General features: G+C 61.3%; 1 protein-coding gene across 1 annotated transcript in view; it reads left to right on the plus strand.

Moving 5' to 3' along the window:
* The window catches only part of LOC118026662 (cohesin subunit SA-2-like), a 68,913-nt gene that overhangs the window by 49,598 nt on the left and 5,679 nt on the right, over nt 1–13,636 (plus strand). Inside the window, exons 7-18 of the mRNA XM_035029624.1 lie at nt 1,681–1,813; nt 2,872–2,975; nt 3,941–4,033; nt 4,161–4,250; nt 5,095–5,301; nt 6,343–6,419; nt 6,837–6,924; nt 7,542–7,622; nt 8,307–8,399; nt 9,521–9,683; nt 10,163–10,311; nt 12,432–12,533. Of these exons, the coding sequence (XP_034885515.1) occupies nt 1,681–1,813; nt 2,872–2,975; nt 3,941–4,033; nt 4,161–4,250; nt 5,095–5,301; nt 6,343–6,419; nt 6,837–6,924; nt 7,542–7,622; nt 8,307–8,399; nt 9,521–9,683; nt 10,163–10,311; nt 12,432–12,533 (1,380 nt within the window). The remainder of the gene's footprint in view (nt 1–1,680; nt 1,814–2,871; nt 2,976–3,940; nt 4,034–4,160; nt 4,251–5,094; nt 5,302–6,342; nt 6,420–6,836; nt 6,925–7,541; nt 7,623–8,306; nt 8,400–9,520; nt 9,684–10,162; nt 10,312–12,431; nt 12,534–13,636) is intronic.

Genomic DNA, 13,636 nt, shown 5'->3' on the forward strand with positions numbered 1-13,636 from the left:
GCCCCGTGTCATGGCCGTGTCCTCTCCACCCCGTGTCGTCGTCCCGTGTCCTCCCCGTCCCGTGTCATCACGTGTCCTCCTTTCTCATTCTTACCTCACATGTCTGGCACATCCCTATCAGTTCCACAGACATGTCCCGTACCTGGTGGACGGCCTGTGGGAGGCAGCGCCCGCCCTGGTCCGGAACTGGGAGTGCATGACGGCCCTGCTGCTGGAGCCACGTGGCGGGCGCCAAGGTGAGCGTGGCCAGAAGCCTGCTCTGAGTCGTGGACCAAGGCCATGATCCTGCTGGCCTCCCTGCCGTGCCTGCCAGGCCCACCATCCCCCACCCCATGTCCCACTGTTCCCGCCGTTCCTGCCGTTCCCCCCATCTTCCCATCCCCCCATGTCCTGCCATCCTCCCCATGTCCCGCTGTCCTCCGTGTCTTGCCATCTCCCTGTATTCTGCTGTCCCCTTGTGTCCTACCATCCCCATTTCCCCCATGTCCTGCCATACCCGTGTCCCACTGTCCCCATTCCGTGTCCCATTGTCCCCGTGTCTTGCTCTCTCCATGTCCCACTGTCCCCATGTCCCGCTGTCCCCGTGACTTGCTGTCCCCATGTCCCACTGTCCCTGTGTCCCCGTCCCCATCCATGTCCCACTCTGCCCTGTCCCCATCCATGTCCCACTGTCCCCATGTCCCACTGTCCCCATCCCCGTGTCCCACTGTCCCCGTGTCTTGCTGTCTGTGTCCCACTGTCCCCGTGTCCCACTGTCCCCGTGTCCCACTGTCCCCATGTCCCGCTATCCCCATCCCGTGTCTCACTGTCCCCGTCTTGCTGTCCCCATGTCCCACTCTCCCTGTGTCCTGTTGTCCCCATGTCTTGCTGTTCCCGTCCCACAGTCCCTGTGTCCCACTGTCCCCGTGTCCCACTGTCCCCATCCACCATGTCCCACTGTCCCCGTGTCCCACTGTCCCCATCCATGTCCCACTGTCCGTGTCCCACTGTCCCCGTGCTCTGCTGTCCCCGTGTCCTACTCTCCCCGTGTTCTGCTGTCCCCCCATGTCCCATTCTCTGTCCCGTTGTCCCCGTCCTCTCTGTCCCACCGTCCCCATGTCCTGCGATCCCCCTCGTGACCGACTGTCCCTGTCCTGTTTCCTGCTGTCCCCCACCTTGTGTCCCACTGTCCCTGTCCTGTGTCCCACCATCCCCCATCTTCCCCTGGCCTGTCATCCCTGCTGTCCCCCGCCGTCCTGCCAGGTGTCTGCCCACGTTATCCGTGACGCCGGTTGGCAGTATGTGGTGCAAGGAGGTCCGTCAATGCCTCCTGTGTTGTGTTTGCTCCTTGAGGGGTTGGTTGGGGGGACGAGCACATGCCTCGCTTTCCTGGGGTGAGAGGTTCTCAGGTCTTGAGGGTACGGTTCACAGGTCTCTAGTTGGGGGTCCACAGGACGAGGGCCACAGGCTGCTTTCCTGTAAGAGGATCAGCCTGGGAGCCGCTGAAGCCCAAAGCCTGGGCCCCACAGTCGGGGTGAATGAGCCCCCAGCAGCTGGAACCCCCTTCCCCCAACCCTCTGAGACCCTGCCCCCCACAAGACACCACTCCCAGGGAGATGGCTCCTCCTCAGACACTGTCCCCCAAGCTGCACCCGAGGCCCTGCCCCTCTAAGACCTCCTCTCCCCTCTCCCCTGCTGCAGACACAGGTGTCCTTTGGTAATAGCCGGGAGTCCCAGTGCCATGTCTCAGACAACCAGGCCCGTCTCATTCCTGGCAGGACCAGCATCCTCAACCATGCTCCCTGGGGTCACTGGAGGAGACTGTTTCTTGATCGTGAGGATGCTTCCTTTACTGTGATCCCGCCGTGTGGTCTCTGTTTTTCTTGACTCTGTGTATGAACCTTGGCTGTACCTGGGCTCATAGGGGGAACCAACTCTAGGATATGGGACACTGGACAGGAGGACCCACGTGTGAGGTTCTCAGAGTGGTTGTGACAAATTACCTCAAACCTGGTGGCTTAAAACAAGAATCCATCCTCCCGCAGCTCTGGAGATAGAGTCTGAGATCCAGGCGGGGCAGGACCTCTAAGATCCAGGCGGGGTAGGGTCGGTGAGATCCAGGTGGGGCAAGACTACTGAGATCCAGGCGGGGCAGGGCCGTGCTCCCTCCCGAGGCTCCACGGGAGGGTCCTTCCTGCCTCTTCCAGCTTCTGAGGCTCCAGGTGTCCCTGGGCTCATGGCCGCGTCCATCCCGTCCCTTCCTCCGTCCTCACGTGGCTTCTCCTCTGTGTGTGTGTCTCCTCTTCTGTCCCTTACAAGGATAGCTGCCATTGGATTTAGGGTCACCCCGATCCAGGTTGAGCTCATCTCAGATCTTCCAGTTCATCCCACCGACAAAGATCTGATTTCCCCGCAAGTTCACGTTCTGAGATTCTGGCTAGGTGTGAATTTGGGGAGTGAAAGCCACCGCAGAACAGCCAGTGGACAGACTGTCCCCTCACCTGGGTGGGTTTAGACCCGTGTCCCTGGATATGGGGCCAGTGCCAGGGGAGCTCGTGTGCGGCTGTAGGTACTGTCCGGTGTTGTCATGAGAACACGTGCGTCTGTCCCGGCCCAGGGATGTGTGCAGCGAGGCCACGTTGCGGTGAACGGCGACAGTGGTTCGCTTTGTGTGCAGTTTGAGCAAAGCGCTGGGCGTGGTTGCCATCGTTTGCTCGTCGCCGAGTCCGTGAGCTGCGCCGGGCGTTGTTGTGCCCAGGAGCCCAGCCACGCTCCCACGTGCCCTGAGCCCACGCTGGGCCACCGAGGCCTCTCAGAGCAGCGCAGCACTGCAGAGCGTTGTGTGTCCGGTGAGGGTCCGAGTGGGCTGACCTGGCGCCTGTCTCCCCGCAGCACTGACGAACCAGCAGGAAAGAGTGCTCATTGAGATGCTCGTGGCCGCCGTGCGACAGGCTGCAGAGGGCCGCCCGCCTGCCGGCCGCCGACTGGGCAAGAAAGTCAGTGCCCCCCCGCCCCTGTGCGGATGCGCTTCGCCCCCTGTGCCGACCGCTCCGCTGTGGTTCTCGTGCTGGGGCTCTGTGGGTGCCCGCTCCCGCCTCAGCCGCGCAGCGCCCCCGCCCGCCTGGCCCTGGGCTCCGCTTGCTGCCGCTTCCGCCTTGTGCTTGCCGCCCCGGCTGCTCACTTGGCCGCGGGCCCCGTGGGCGGGGCTCTTGGCCACCCAGGTAGGTCTTGCTGGCCATGCCTCGCAGCTGCCGCCCACCCCTCCTGCCGGCCGCCAAGCCCTCTGCCACCTGGTTCCCGTGTCTGCCATCGGCCTCCCCGGGGAGGGCACTCCACAGTCCTCCCTGTGCGAGGACGTGTGGTTGGTCAGCCAGCCTTTGAATCGCCTCTGCGGGAGCCTCCAGCGCTGCTGGGACAAAAGATCATATCCCGGGGTCCTGAAACCACAGGAATTTTGCATTCTGCCCCAGCTCTGGAGACCAGAAGTCAGATCCAGGCGGGGCGGGGCCGCCGAGATCCAGGCGGGGCAGGGCCGTGCTCCCTCCCGAGGCTCCACGGGAGGGTCCTTCCTGCCTCTTCCAGCTTCTGGGGCTCCTGGGCGTCCCTGGGGTCGTGGTCGAGTCCCTCCCGTCTCTGCCTCTGTCCTCACGTGGCTGTCATTTTCCCCTCTGTGCACATGTCTGGTTCTGGGCCCTCATCTCAGTTTTGTGACAGCAGTCCAACTGGATTAGGGCCCGCCGTAAGGTGTGAACTTGGGGGAGACCGCTCAGTTCTTGATGGCATCCCTGCACGGAAGCACTTTGTTGGAAACGAAACAGCAGAGTAGCCATCGGAGCTTTGTCCTTGATCTGGGGGCAGCTCTGGCTGGGTGTGACCCGGTGCTGTGGGAGGAGGTCCCAGGGCCACCGTGGGACCCTCATGGCTCCGTCATGGGCTCAAGCCACGCACGCTCTGCCTGCAGGCGGCCAGGGAGGTGGACGGGACCCGCCGCTGGCGTGAGCATGCCACCATGAGCCGACACTTTGTCAAGGTGCTGCCCCGGCTGCTCTCCAAGGTGCCAAGTGGGGAAGGGCCTCAGGCCGAGAGCCCAGGGAGGCTGGGGGAGCTCCAGGGCAGGCCAGGAGGCGACAGAAGCGAGGGGAGGCTGGCGAGGCTCCGCTTCACGCCTCCTCTCTGGGCAGTTTGCAGCAGACAAAGAGAAGGTGACCCCCCTCCTGCAGATCCCACAGTATTGCAACCTGGACGTGTACGACATGGACGGCCTGGGCTCGGTACGTCCTAGGATTCTGTTCCTCCTCCCTGAGCTCCACGCCTGGGGGCCACACCCCTCCTTCTCAGGGTCCACACCCCCCTCGTCTGGGTCCAGGGATGGGGCCACGTCTCTTCTCCCTGGAGTTCCACGCGGGGCAGGGGGCACACTCCTCCTCAGGGTCCATGCCCCCTTCATTGGGGCCCACATCCCCCTGCACTGGGGTCGCGTCCCTCTCTCCTCTGGGTCCACACCCCCAACTTCTGTGGGTCCACACCCCCAACCCCGTCTGGGTCCGGGGATGGGGGCCACGTCCCTTCTCCCTGGAGTTTTAGGTGGGGGGCTGCTTTCCTCCTCCCTGTCCACACTGCTGGGGTCAGCCATTACGCACTCTTGTGGCAGAGTCAAGACCCCTATGCTTGCAACTCCTGTGACCTTTTTCTCTTGGCCCCATGCCCCCCTCCCTGCGCTCCAGCTGGCCCTTTCCTTCTAGCCCCTGACCTTCTGCCAAACCTTGTGACCTTCCACTCCATCCCTGACCTTTCCCCTGACCCCTATGATCCCCTGGCTTCCCCCCGCCCAACCCCTGATCTTCTCCCTGACCCTTTATCTCCCCTCAACCCTGTGACCCCTGACCGTTACCCGTATGATCTCGGACCTTTCCTCCTTGACCTCCTGACTTTTCTTCTTAGCCCATGAACCCCTGGCCTTCCCCCTCAACCCCCCGACCTCCTCGCTGATCTCCTGACCTTTCCGCTGGCAGTTTCCTCCTCGACCTCATGACTCCCTGACCTTCTCTCTCCACCCCGTGCTGTAATCCCCTGACCAGTCCTTTGTCCCCCCCGCCCCCCCCCCGCCTTGCGCAGTACCTGGACGCAGCCCTGCTAGAGCTGGACTGCCTGGTGCAGCGGCACTCGGACGTGGCGGTGCTGGAGGCCTGTGCCCGCGCCTACGGCACCTACTGTGACGAAGGGGGCTCTGCCCACTGCCAGGCTGCCCCCGCCTGCAGCCGGCTGGTGGACATGCTGGTGGACGTGCTGACCCCACTGCTGGACGTGTTCATCCAACGCGAGGTGCTGGCTGTGGGGGTGTGTGGGGGAGTGGGGTCTGTGGTGTGGGTGTGGGTATGGAGCGTGTCGTGAAGGGTGTGGGAAATCCACGGCGGTAGGGAGGACACGCCGATCGAGGATGCTGGGGCTCAGTCCTTTCTGTTCTGTTGACGTTTTGTAAAGCTCCGCACCTGTCGGGTCAGCTCCGTGAACTCTCCAGCGTGTACCTGGGGGACCGGCTCTTGGTCTCTGGGGACACGGGGTGCGTTCCCCGTTTGAGCCCCGACTGTTCTTGCTGCATCTGTGATGGGCGTGGGAACGTGCGGGGGATGGCAACAAAGTATTCCATTATTCTCCACGGGAGCCCCGGGAGCCCCCAGAAAACACTGCCTGACGGAGGCTCTGGCCTGTCTGCACTTGGCGGGCAGATGGCTTCTGTAAAGAGCCACATCCTAAACGTTTCTTTGGCTGAGTGGGTCATCCTGTTCTCGGGTGGCAGTACGAGAGCACCGGACACAACACGTCACTGGGCCACGTTCCAATAAAACTTTATCGACACAGGCTGAGGGCCAGGTTTCTGGCCCTGATTCAGGCACTTTGCTTGTGAGGTCCCGCTTATTTCCACAAGCAGGACTCCAGGTTGCTCTTGCGTCCCCCAGCCCAGGGCCTGCCGTGAATGTGGGGTGCTCGAGGTCAGCAACACGCTTCTCCACGTGTTCTCTCAGCTGTAAAGTGAGAAGCGTATTTCCTGTAGTGAGTTCTTGACAGGGATGTGAGGGAATGCACAGAGATGGTAGATCTCAGATCCTGACTGTCCTCCTCGTCAGCAGCCTACGCGTCTTTGGGGGTGTCCTCTGGTCCCCCTCATTTTCTGCAGAGCTGGAGACAGAACGGCCTGGGGCACTGTTGCCCTTTTTGAGATTTAAAGAGCTGCCTTCCAGAAAGTGGGGGGCAGAGCAGGCAGGAGCGCAGGCCTGGCTCGAAGCCGGTCCGGCATCCCGGGGCAGCCCCCCCGGAAAGTGCCTGTCCCATCACCACCCCCTCTGCTCTCTCCCCATTGTGTAGAAACAGGGCCTGTTCCTGGGACACGGTGAGATGGGGCGGATCTGCTCCACGCTGCGGAGACTGGCGGCCTTCTACAGGTGAGTGGGGCGGCGTGGCTGGTTCCCTCGGGGGGGACACACATGACCCCCGAGACATGTGCCTGCTGCCTTACTCTGACGAATGTCCCCGTGTCCCAGGTGAGGTGGGGAGCGCTTGGACCTTTGGGGGCTGTCCCGTGGGTGTGCCCGGTGGCTCTGGGGCACCTGGGAGCCCATCCTGCCCATCCGGAGCCCTGAGCCGTGTCCCCAGGAGCAGGGACTGCCTCAGCAAGCAGGTGCTGGACGTCGTACCGGAGGGAGCCCAGCTCAGCCATCTGGGTGGGTGGCCCCTCAGCCTGCCAGGAAGTGATCCCTCCGCTCCAGGGCCTACTGACCAGTGTTCACGGCTCACCTGGGGGATGCTGGAGCTCCTGATGGGGTTGGGCCCCCAAACGCCTTGTGTGTGTTTCTGGCCAGTGCACACGACCTGAGCAGCTGGAACCTGTACGAGAAGATGGATAGCCTGCTTACCTTCCGCAGGCACCAGGGCAGCCTGCCCACTGAGGTGAGGGTGGAGGGTGTGAGGGGTGGGTCCTTGTTGGGGGGAGGGGGGAAGGGTTCTGAGAGGAGAGGAGCGTCCTGAGGGGAGGGAAGCATGGGGGGAGGGTCCTGAGGGGAGGGAAGGGTCCTGAGGGGAGGGAAGCATGGGGGGGAGGGTCCTGAGGGAAGAAAAGAGTCCTGAGAAGAGGGAAGCATGGGGGGGAGGGTCCTGAGGGGAGAGATACGTCCTGGGGGAGGGCAGCAGATTTCCGGTGGGAAGAGTCCTGTGGGGGTCGGGGGAGGGTCTGGTCCTGAGGGGAGGGGAGAGAAGGGTTCCGAGGGGTGTGGGGCAGATTCTGGGGGGGGGACAGGCTTGGGGAGGGGAGGGGGGTGGGGGGGGGGGAGGGGGTGGGGGGGGGGTAGGGTCATGGGGGGGGCAGATTCTGGGGGGAAAGGGCCCTGGGGAGGGTCCTGATGGAGAGGGGAGGGTCCTGAGAGGGCAGTGGGGTCCTGAGGAGGGAGGGTCCTGAGGAGGGAGGGGCATGTACTGGGTGAGGTCTCAGGGTCCTCTGCTAAGGAGTATTCCCAGGGTGGGTGTCCCATGCACGTCCCCAACTCCATGACAGGCTCCGCGCCCCACAGGTTGTCCACTGTGCGCTCCAGTGCACCTACTATGCGCTCCTGTGGCAGATCGTCGCGGCCACGGACCGGCTGCCGCCCCAGGTGGGTGACGGGCGCGAGGAGGTCAGGTGTGGTCCGCAGTAGTGTGGGAGGAGGGGAAGATGGAGCGGGACAGGGCCGTCATTGCCGCTTTGACAGGCGTCCGCCCCCACCACTGGCTGGCGTCCGTCCTCCCCGGGTCTGGCCAAGGCTCCTGGACTCTGACATGAGAGCTGACTTTGGGTCATGGCCGACACCGCCATGCAGCCTGTCCACCTGCCATGCGGAGCGAGGCTCAGGTGATCTCTGAGTACCTGCTTCTGTGTGCGCTGGGTGAGACCCTTGTCCTTGGCTGCTGGCCATCCCTAGTTTGAGCCAGCCACACTTTGGGGCTGTATTTACGGTTTCCTGGAAATCTGCAGGCCTGAGTTCCGAGGGATGTAGTATGGACCAGTGTGGGGAGAATATGGTGTGGGGGACCATGGAGATACAGGGAGGGGGGAGGGGGATGGGGGAGGGGACATGGGCGTAAAGATGGGGGAGGGGAGGGGAAGGGGATGGGGGGTACACGTGGGGGCGGGGGATGGGGGGAGGTTGGGAAATGGAGGAGGGAGGGTGCACGTGAGGGTTAATCTGTGTTGGGATGCACCTGACGCGCTGGCTCGCCTGAGGCGGGCAGGTACCTGGCGAGCTCGCTCACGGGCTCACCTGACGGGAGGCACCTGCACGCTGGCTGCTCGCTGGCAGGAGGCGCTCCTGGACTTGAGGAAAAGGCTGATGAAGTTCTGCCTGGTCTGCCGCGTGTACCTGAACCACCAGAGCAAGGTGCTGAGTGAGAAGGTGCGTGTGCCCCTCTCTGCTCACCGGGTGCCCCCAGGGCTGGCCGAGCAAGAGGAGGGGCGTTAGAGACGCCCATGCACGTGTGCTTGTGATGATCAGGGCACTTGGCGTTTCATGTGATGCTGTTTTCTCCTCTCAGCGTGTCTCATAGGGTGACATTTGTCCTCGAGCGGTGTAGAGTCGTGGGAGCACCTCATTTATATGAACTGGTTTGCATGCCTTTGCACGCCCCGATTTATGGGAACCCGTGTGCATACCTCCCCCCCGTTGACGGGAGCCCAGAGCCCGCATGCACGCCCCCGTTGACGGGAGCCCGGAGTCGCGCTCACGGCCCCGGTTTACGGGAGCCCATGTGCACAGCCCCTTTATACCAGCCTGGCGGGAGCTCCTGTCACCGGAAACCACTGCCCTGGTGGTGGACACGCTTGGTGTTAATTCCTGCCCACCGTGTCTCTGGTGGTTGCGGTACACGAAATCTTCAGGGCGATCTCCTGTCTCCGGGGAAGCCGTTCTAAAGGCTTCACGATGCCGGACCCAGCCCCCCTGCTTCCTGCCACCTTACGGGCTCAGTCGCCCACCTGCTTTTTTCCGATGCGGGTGTGAGTTTTAAAAAGATCCTCTCCCGTTGTCTTAGATAAAACCCACCTCCCGTTTGACCATTGATGGCTGAGGAGGTTGAGCGTGTGTCTCCTTTCCCAGCCACTGACTTCTGTCCTGTGACCCTGCCCCTGCCCCCCTCAGTCACAAGTATGTGTCCATGGTTTCCTGTCCAGGGGGCTTTGGCCATGGCCTTGGCCCGCACCGCTCTCCTGCCTGGATGTTGGGGACATTCCTGTTCACTGTGTGTGTGTTGTTTCTGGTTTGTATGTTTGTGGTTATTTCTCACTTGTGTGTTGTACGTCTTTGTGTTGTGTGTTTCTGGTGTAGAGCTTGCAGGGTGGGGTTCAGAGGAGGGATGTCTTTGAGGGGCCGGATGCTGTACCCCTCCCTGTGCTATGGCTCTCACCCATCCCTGGGTTGCCCTGGGAGGCTGTGGGGGCAGCAGACGGGATCTGTCCTTGTGGGGTGGATGCCTGTCCCTGTCGGTGCCCCCTCACCCCCACCCCCTCACACCCCCTCAGGCCTTCATCCTGCTCTGCGACCTGCTGCTCATCCTGAGCCACCAGGGCCCTGAGGAGGACAAGGGCCTGGGGCTACTGTTCTTCGTCCCCGATCACGTCCTGCAGTGCAAGCTGCTCACCTTTGTCAGGGAGCACGTGTTCCTGGAGGACACAGGAGCCGCAGGTCAGCCTCCCAGGGGCCTGGGGCAGGGAAGGAGGAGAGACCCTTGAGTGGGGATACCTGCAGCAGCCCAGGTGCAGGAGGGCCCGAGGGGGCTTGGGGTGGGAGGTGGACGGGCCTTGTGGGGTGCTCTAGCACCCTGGGATCTGGAGCTGCATTTCCCACGTGTCTGTTTTCTTGGTTCATGCTGCCACAGAAGGGTCGGGGGGAGCTCTGACCAGGCAGTCAGGACCTGGAAACACAGGGACCCTGCAGCATTCAGTGCTTCCTGTGTGGCCCTGGGTCTGTGCTCTGGGGGTCAGCATGTCCAGTGGTGGTTCTTACTGCTGTCCTGGCACTGGTTCCCGGAGACGACGCTCGTACCCCTGAGCCCCCTGGATCAGACTCCCTGCTGTGCCCTGCATGCCCCTGCCTGCCCCACGGCTGCCCCATGGCAAGGGGGGCTGCAGGAAGACACGGCAGAGAGTGGGCTGTCTCTCCAGGTCCCAGCAGAGTTTACAAGGAGGAGGATGCGGACGAGCTGCATGAGCTGTTCCACAGGAGAAACATGCTGGCCGTGTTCTGTAAGCTCATCGTCTGCAACGTGCTGGAGATGAGCGCGGCCGCCGACATCTACCAGTTCTACCTGAAGGTCTCTGCCCGGCTCTCCCGTCCCCGCGGCCCGAGCTCACCCTCCCCCGCCCACTGCTCTCTTGTGTAAGACACAGAATTGGGGTAAAAGATTCCAAATGCACGGAGAACATGAGTGCAAAGTACCCAGATTTATGGACTCATTTTCGTTAACTCGTTCTCCTGTTTCCTTTACCAACTCCCGTGGATGAGCCCACCTGTGTGCACGTGTGGGTGGCATCCCTGTGAGTGCCTCATAAGCATTTTTAGAATCTTTTTTTTAAAGATTTTATTTATTTATTTGTCAGGGAGAGCACAAGCAGGGGGAGCAGTAGGCAGAGCAGGCAGAGGGAGAAGCAGGCTCCCCTCTGAGCAAGGAGCCCCATGCGGACTCGATCCCAGGACCCTGGGATCATGACCTGAGCTGGAGGCAGATGTTTCACCAACTGAGCCACCTAGACGTCCCTCATAAGGATTTTTATATCACTAACACCTCTTCCCAAACCTAACTCCTAGAGTGTATTTTCATTTAGGACAACACATTTTGTCTTTTAAAACTATGCGGTCTCGTTCAGTGAAGCATTGCTGTTTTAATTTCATTCTTTCATTAGTACTGAGATTGAATGCAAGCCTTGTGAGGGCAAGGACTTGATCTTTTTGGCTTTGATCATTGACATATCCCAAGTGATTATCATCAGTGCCTGGTATTGACAAAAGCCCAGAAGTTTTGATGAATGCATGGATGGGTAAATGGATGAGCACATGGATAGATGGATGGGTGGGTAAATGGATGGATGGATAGGTGGTTGGATTGATAAACGGGTGGATGGATTAAGTGGATGAGTGGGTGGGTGGATAAATGGATGGAGATGGATGGATAAATGGGTGGGTGGGTAGATGGATGGATAAATGGATGGGTGGATGGATGGGTGGGTGGGTGGATAGATGGATAAATGGATGGGTGGATGGATGGATAAATGGATAGGTGGTTGGATCGATAAGTGGGTGGATGGATCGATGGATGGATAGATGGGTGGATGAATGGATAAATGGTTGGATGGGTAGATGGATGGATAAATGGATGGCTGGGTGGGTGGATGGATAGATGAATGGGCGGATGATAGGTGGAGTGGATGGGTAGATGGATGGGTGGGTAAGTAAACAGATGAATAGATGGCTGGATAGGTGGTTGGATCGATAAATGGGTGGATGGGTAATTGGATGGGTGGATAGATGGGTGGATGGATGGATGGGTAGATGGGTGGTTAAATGGGTGGTTGGGTAGATAAATGGATAAATGGATGGTTAGATAAATGGATGGATGGGTGGGTGAATAGATATATCTGTCAGTCACTGTCATTTCCTTTCTCAGAAATCGTCATCTCAAGACCTTCTTTTGGTGCCTTGTAATACAACGAAGACTTTAGTCCTTTGTTATTTGTGGGAAATACATTCCCTCGATTACTTTTTAACTGAGTTTTATTTTTGTGACGGTATTTCTCTTTTCCCTGTTTTAACCTCACGTGGTCCTGAGCTTTATGGCATGGGTATAGGGACATTCTTGCCTGGGTTTTCCCCTGCGTCTTGTGTGTTGGGGTGGTGCTCTCCTCTCCCGAGACTTACCTCTTACGCAGTTGTGCGCTGAGCCTACGCTCCGTAGGCCCTGGGGGCCATGACGGCGGCTGTGTGTTGTCGGACATTTGGTCAGCTCTTGCGGCTGTGTGCCCGCGGGCTGGCTCACCTCCGGCACAGGCAGGTCGGTGTGACTCTGAAAGGCCTTGCCGCCGCTCCCAGCCCACAGTTCCCCCGGTGGCCCTGCCTTCCCCACAGAAGGAGCGCCCCCGAGGGAGGGGCCCAGCCAGTGTTGGAGGCGCAGCTGTGTCCCTGGACCGCGATGCCCGATGGCCACAGCTTCCCCAGGTCGTATGGGATGTGCTCTGTCCTGCTGGCCCAGGGCCTGTCCCCGACACAGCCTGGTTGGTGCTGAGTGCACAGCGGGATCCACGTTCACGGACTTCCTGGGATCCAGACAGTGGGTCTGGGCTGCACGGCCGTCCTTAGTTTGTCATTTGGGAATGTGCGTAGTAAGGAGTCTGTGCCTCCGTGGCCACCGTGGTGACGGTCCTTTCCTTGGACTCGCAGCACTACCATCACTTTGGCGACATCATCAAGGAGACCATGACGAGGACGAGGCAGAACGACAGGCTCCGCAATGCGCTGTCCCTGCTTCTGTGTCTGCAGCAGGTGAGCGGACTGTTCCGGAAAGTCCGACGGCGCCCTGCGACTGCTGCCCGTGGCACCGGGCCGCCATGCGTCGCCCAGGCCCGGAGGGATGTGCCTCCTTGGGGACACACCGGGCATGGGTGCCGCTGTACCTCACTGCCCGCTCCTCAGGAGTCCCGCACCCCTGTTCGTGCTGCGTGAGCAGCTGCTCGAGATGGGTGCACGTCGGTGGCCTGGCGGTCAGAGTGTGCCACGGACGGACGGACGGACAGGGTGGCTGGCAGGTCAGACCCTTATTCCTCCCGTGTGCTGGAGGCTGCAGTCCAAGGTCAGGGTGCCAGTGGGGTCAGGCTCTGGGGAGACCTCTAGAGGGTCATGGACGGGCCCCTTCCGCCGTGTCCTCACGTGGCCATGGGTGGAACTCAAGAAGCTCTCTGGACACCTACGAGAACGCTACCCCATCGTGGGGGCCCCGCCATCCTGACCTCATCTGCTCCCAACCACCTCCCAAGGCCCCGCCTCCCAGCAGACCCCTTGGGGGCCAGGCTTGCACATGTGGACTCTGGGAGACACAGATGTTCAGTCCACCACAGCTGGCTTTCCTGGTGAGCTGGGTCTCCTGACAGTGACTCAGGGGGTGTCCCCGACCCTCAGAGTGGGTGTCCCCCATCCACTGACCTTCAGGGTGGGTGGGCATCGCCCCATCCCTCCACTGACCCTCAGGGTGGGCGTCCCCCCCTCCCCTGTCCACTGACCCTCAGAGTGGGCATCCCTCCCCATCCACTGGCCCTCAGGGGGGTATACCCCCCCATCCACTGACCCTCAGGGTGGGCGTCCCCCCTCCCTCATTGACCTGCAGGGTGGGCGTCCCCCCTCCCCCATCCACTGACCTTCAGGGTGGGTGTCCCCCCATCCCCCATCCACTGACCCTCAGGGGGTGTCCCCCCTCCCCCATCGACTGACCTGCAGGGTGGGCGTCCCCCCTCCCTCATTGACCTGCAGGGTGGGCGTCCCCCCTCCCCCATCCACTGACCTTCAGGGTGGGCGTCCCCCCATCCCTCCACTGACCCTCAGGGTGGGCGTCCCCCCTCCCCCATCCACTGACCCTCAGAATGGGTGTCCCC

This window comes from Mirounga leonina, unplaced genomic scaffold (assembly GCF_011800145.1).
Source record: "Mirounga leonina isolate KUSES-001 unplaced genomic scaffold, KU_Mleo_1.0 Mir_268, whole genome shotgun sequence".
Classification (NCBI taxonomy): domain Eukaryota; kingdom Metazoa; phylum Chordata; class Mammalia; order Carnivora; family Phocidae; genus Mirounga; species Mirounga leonina.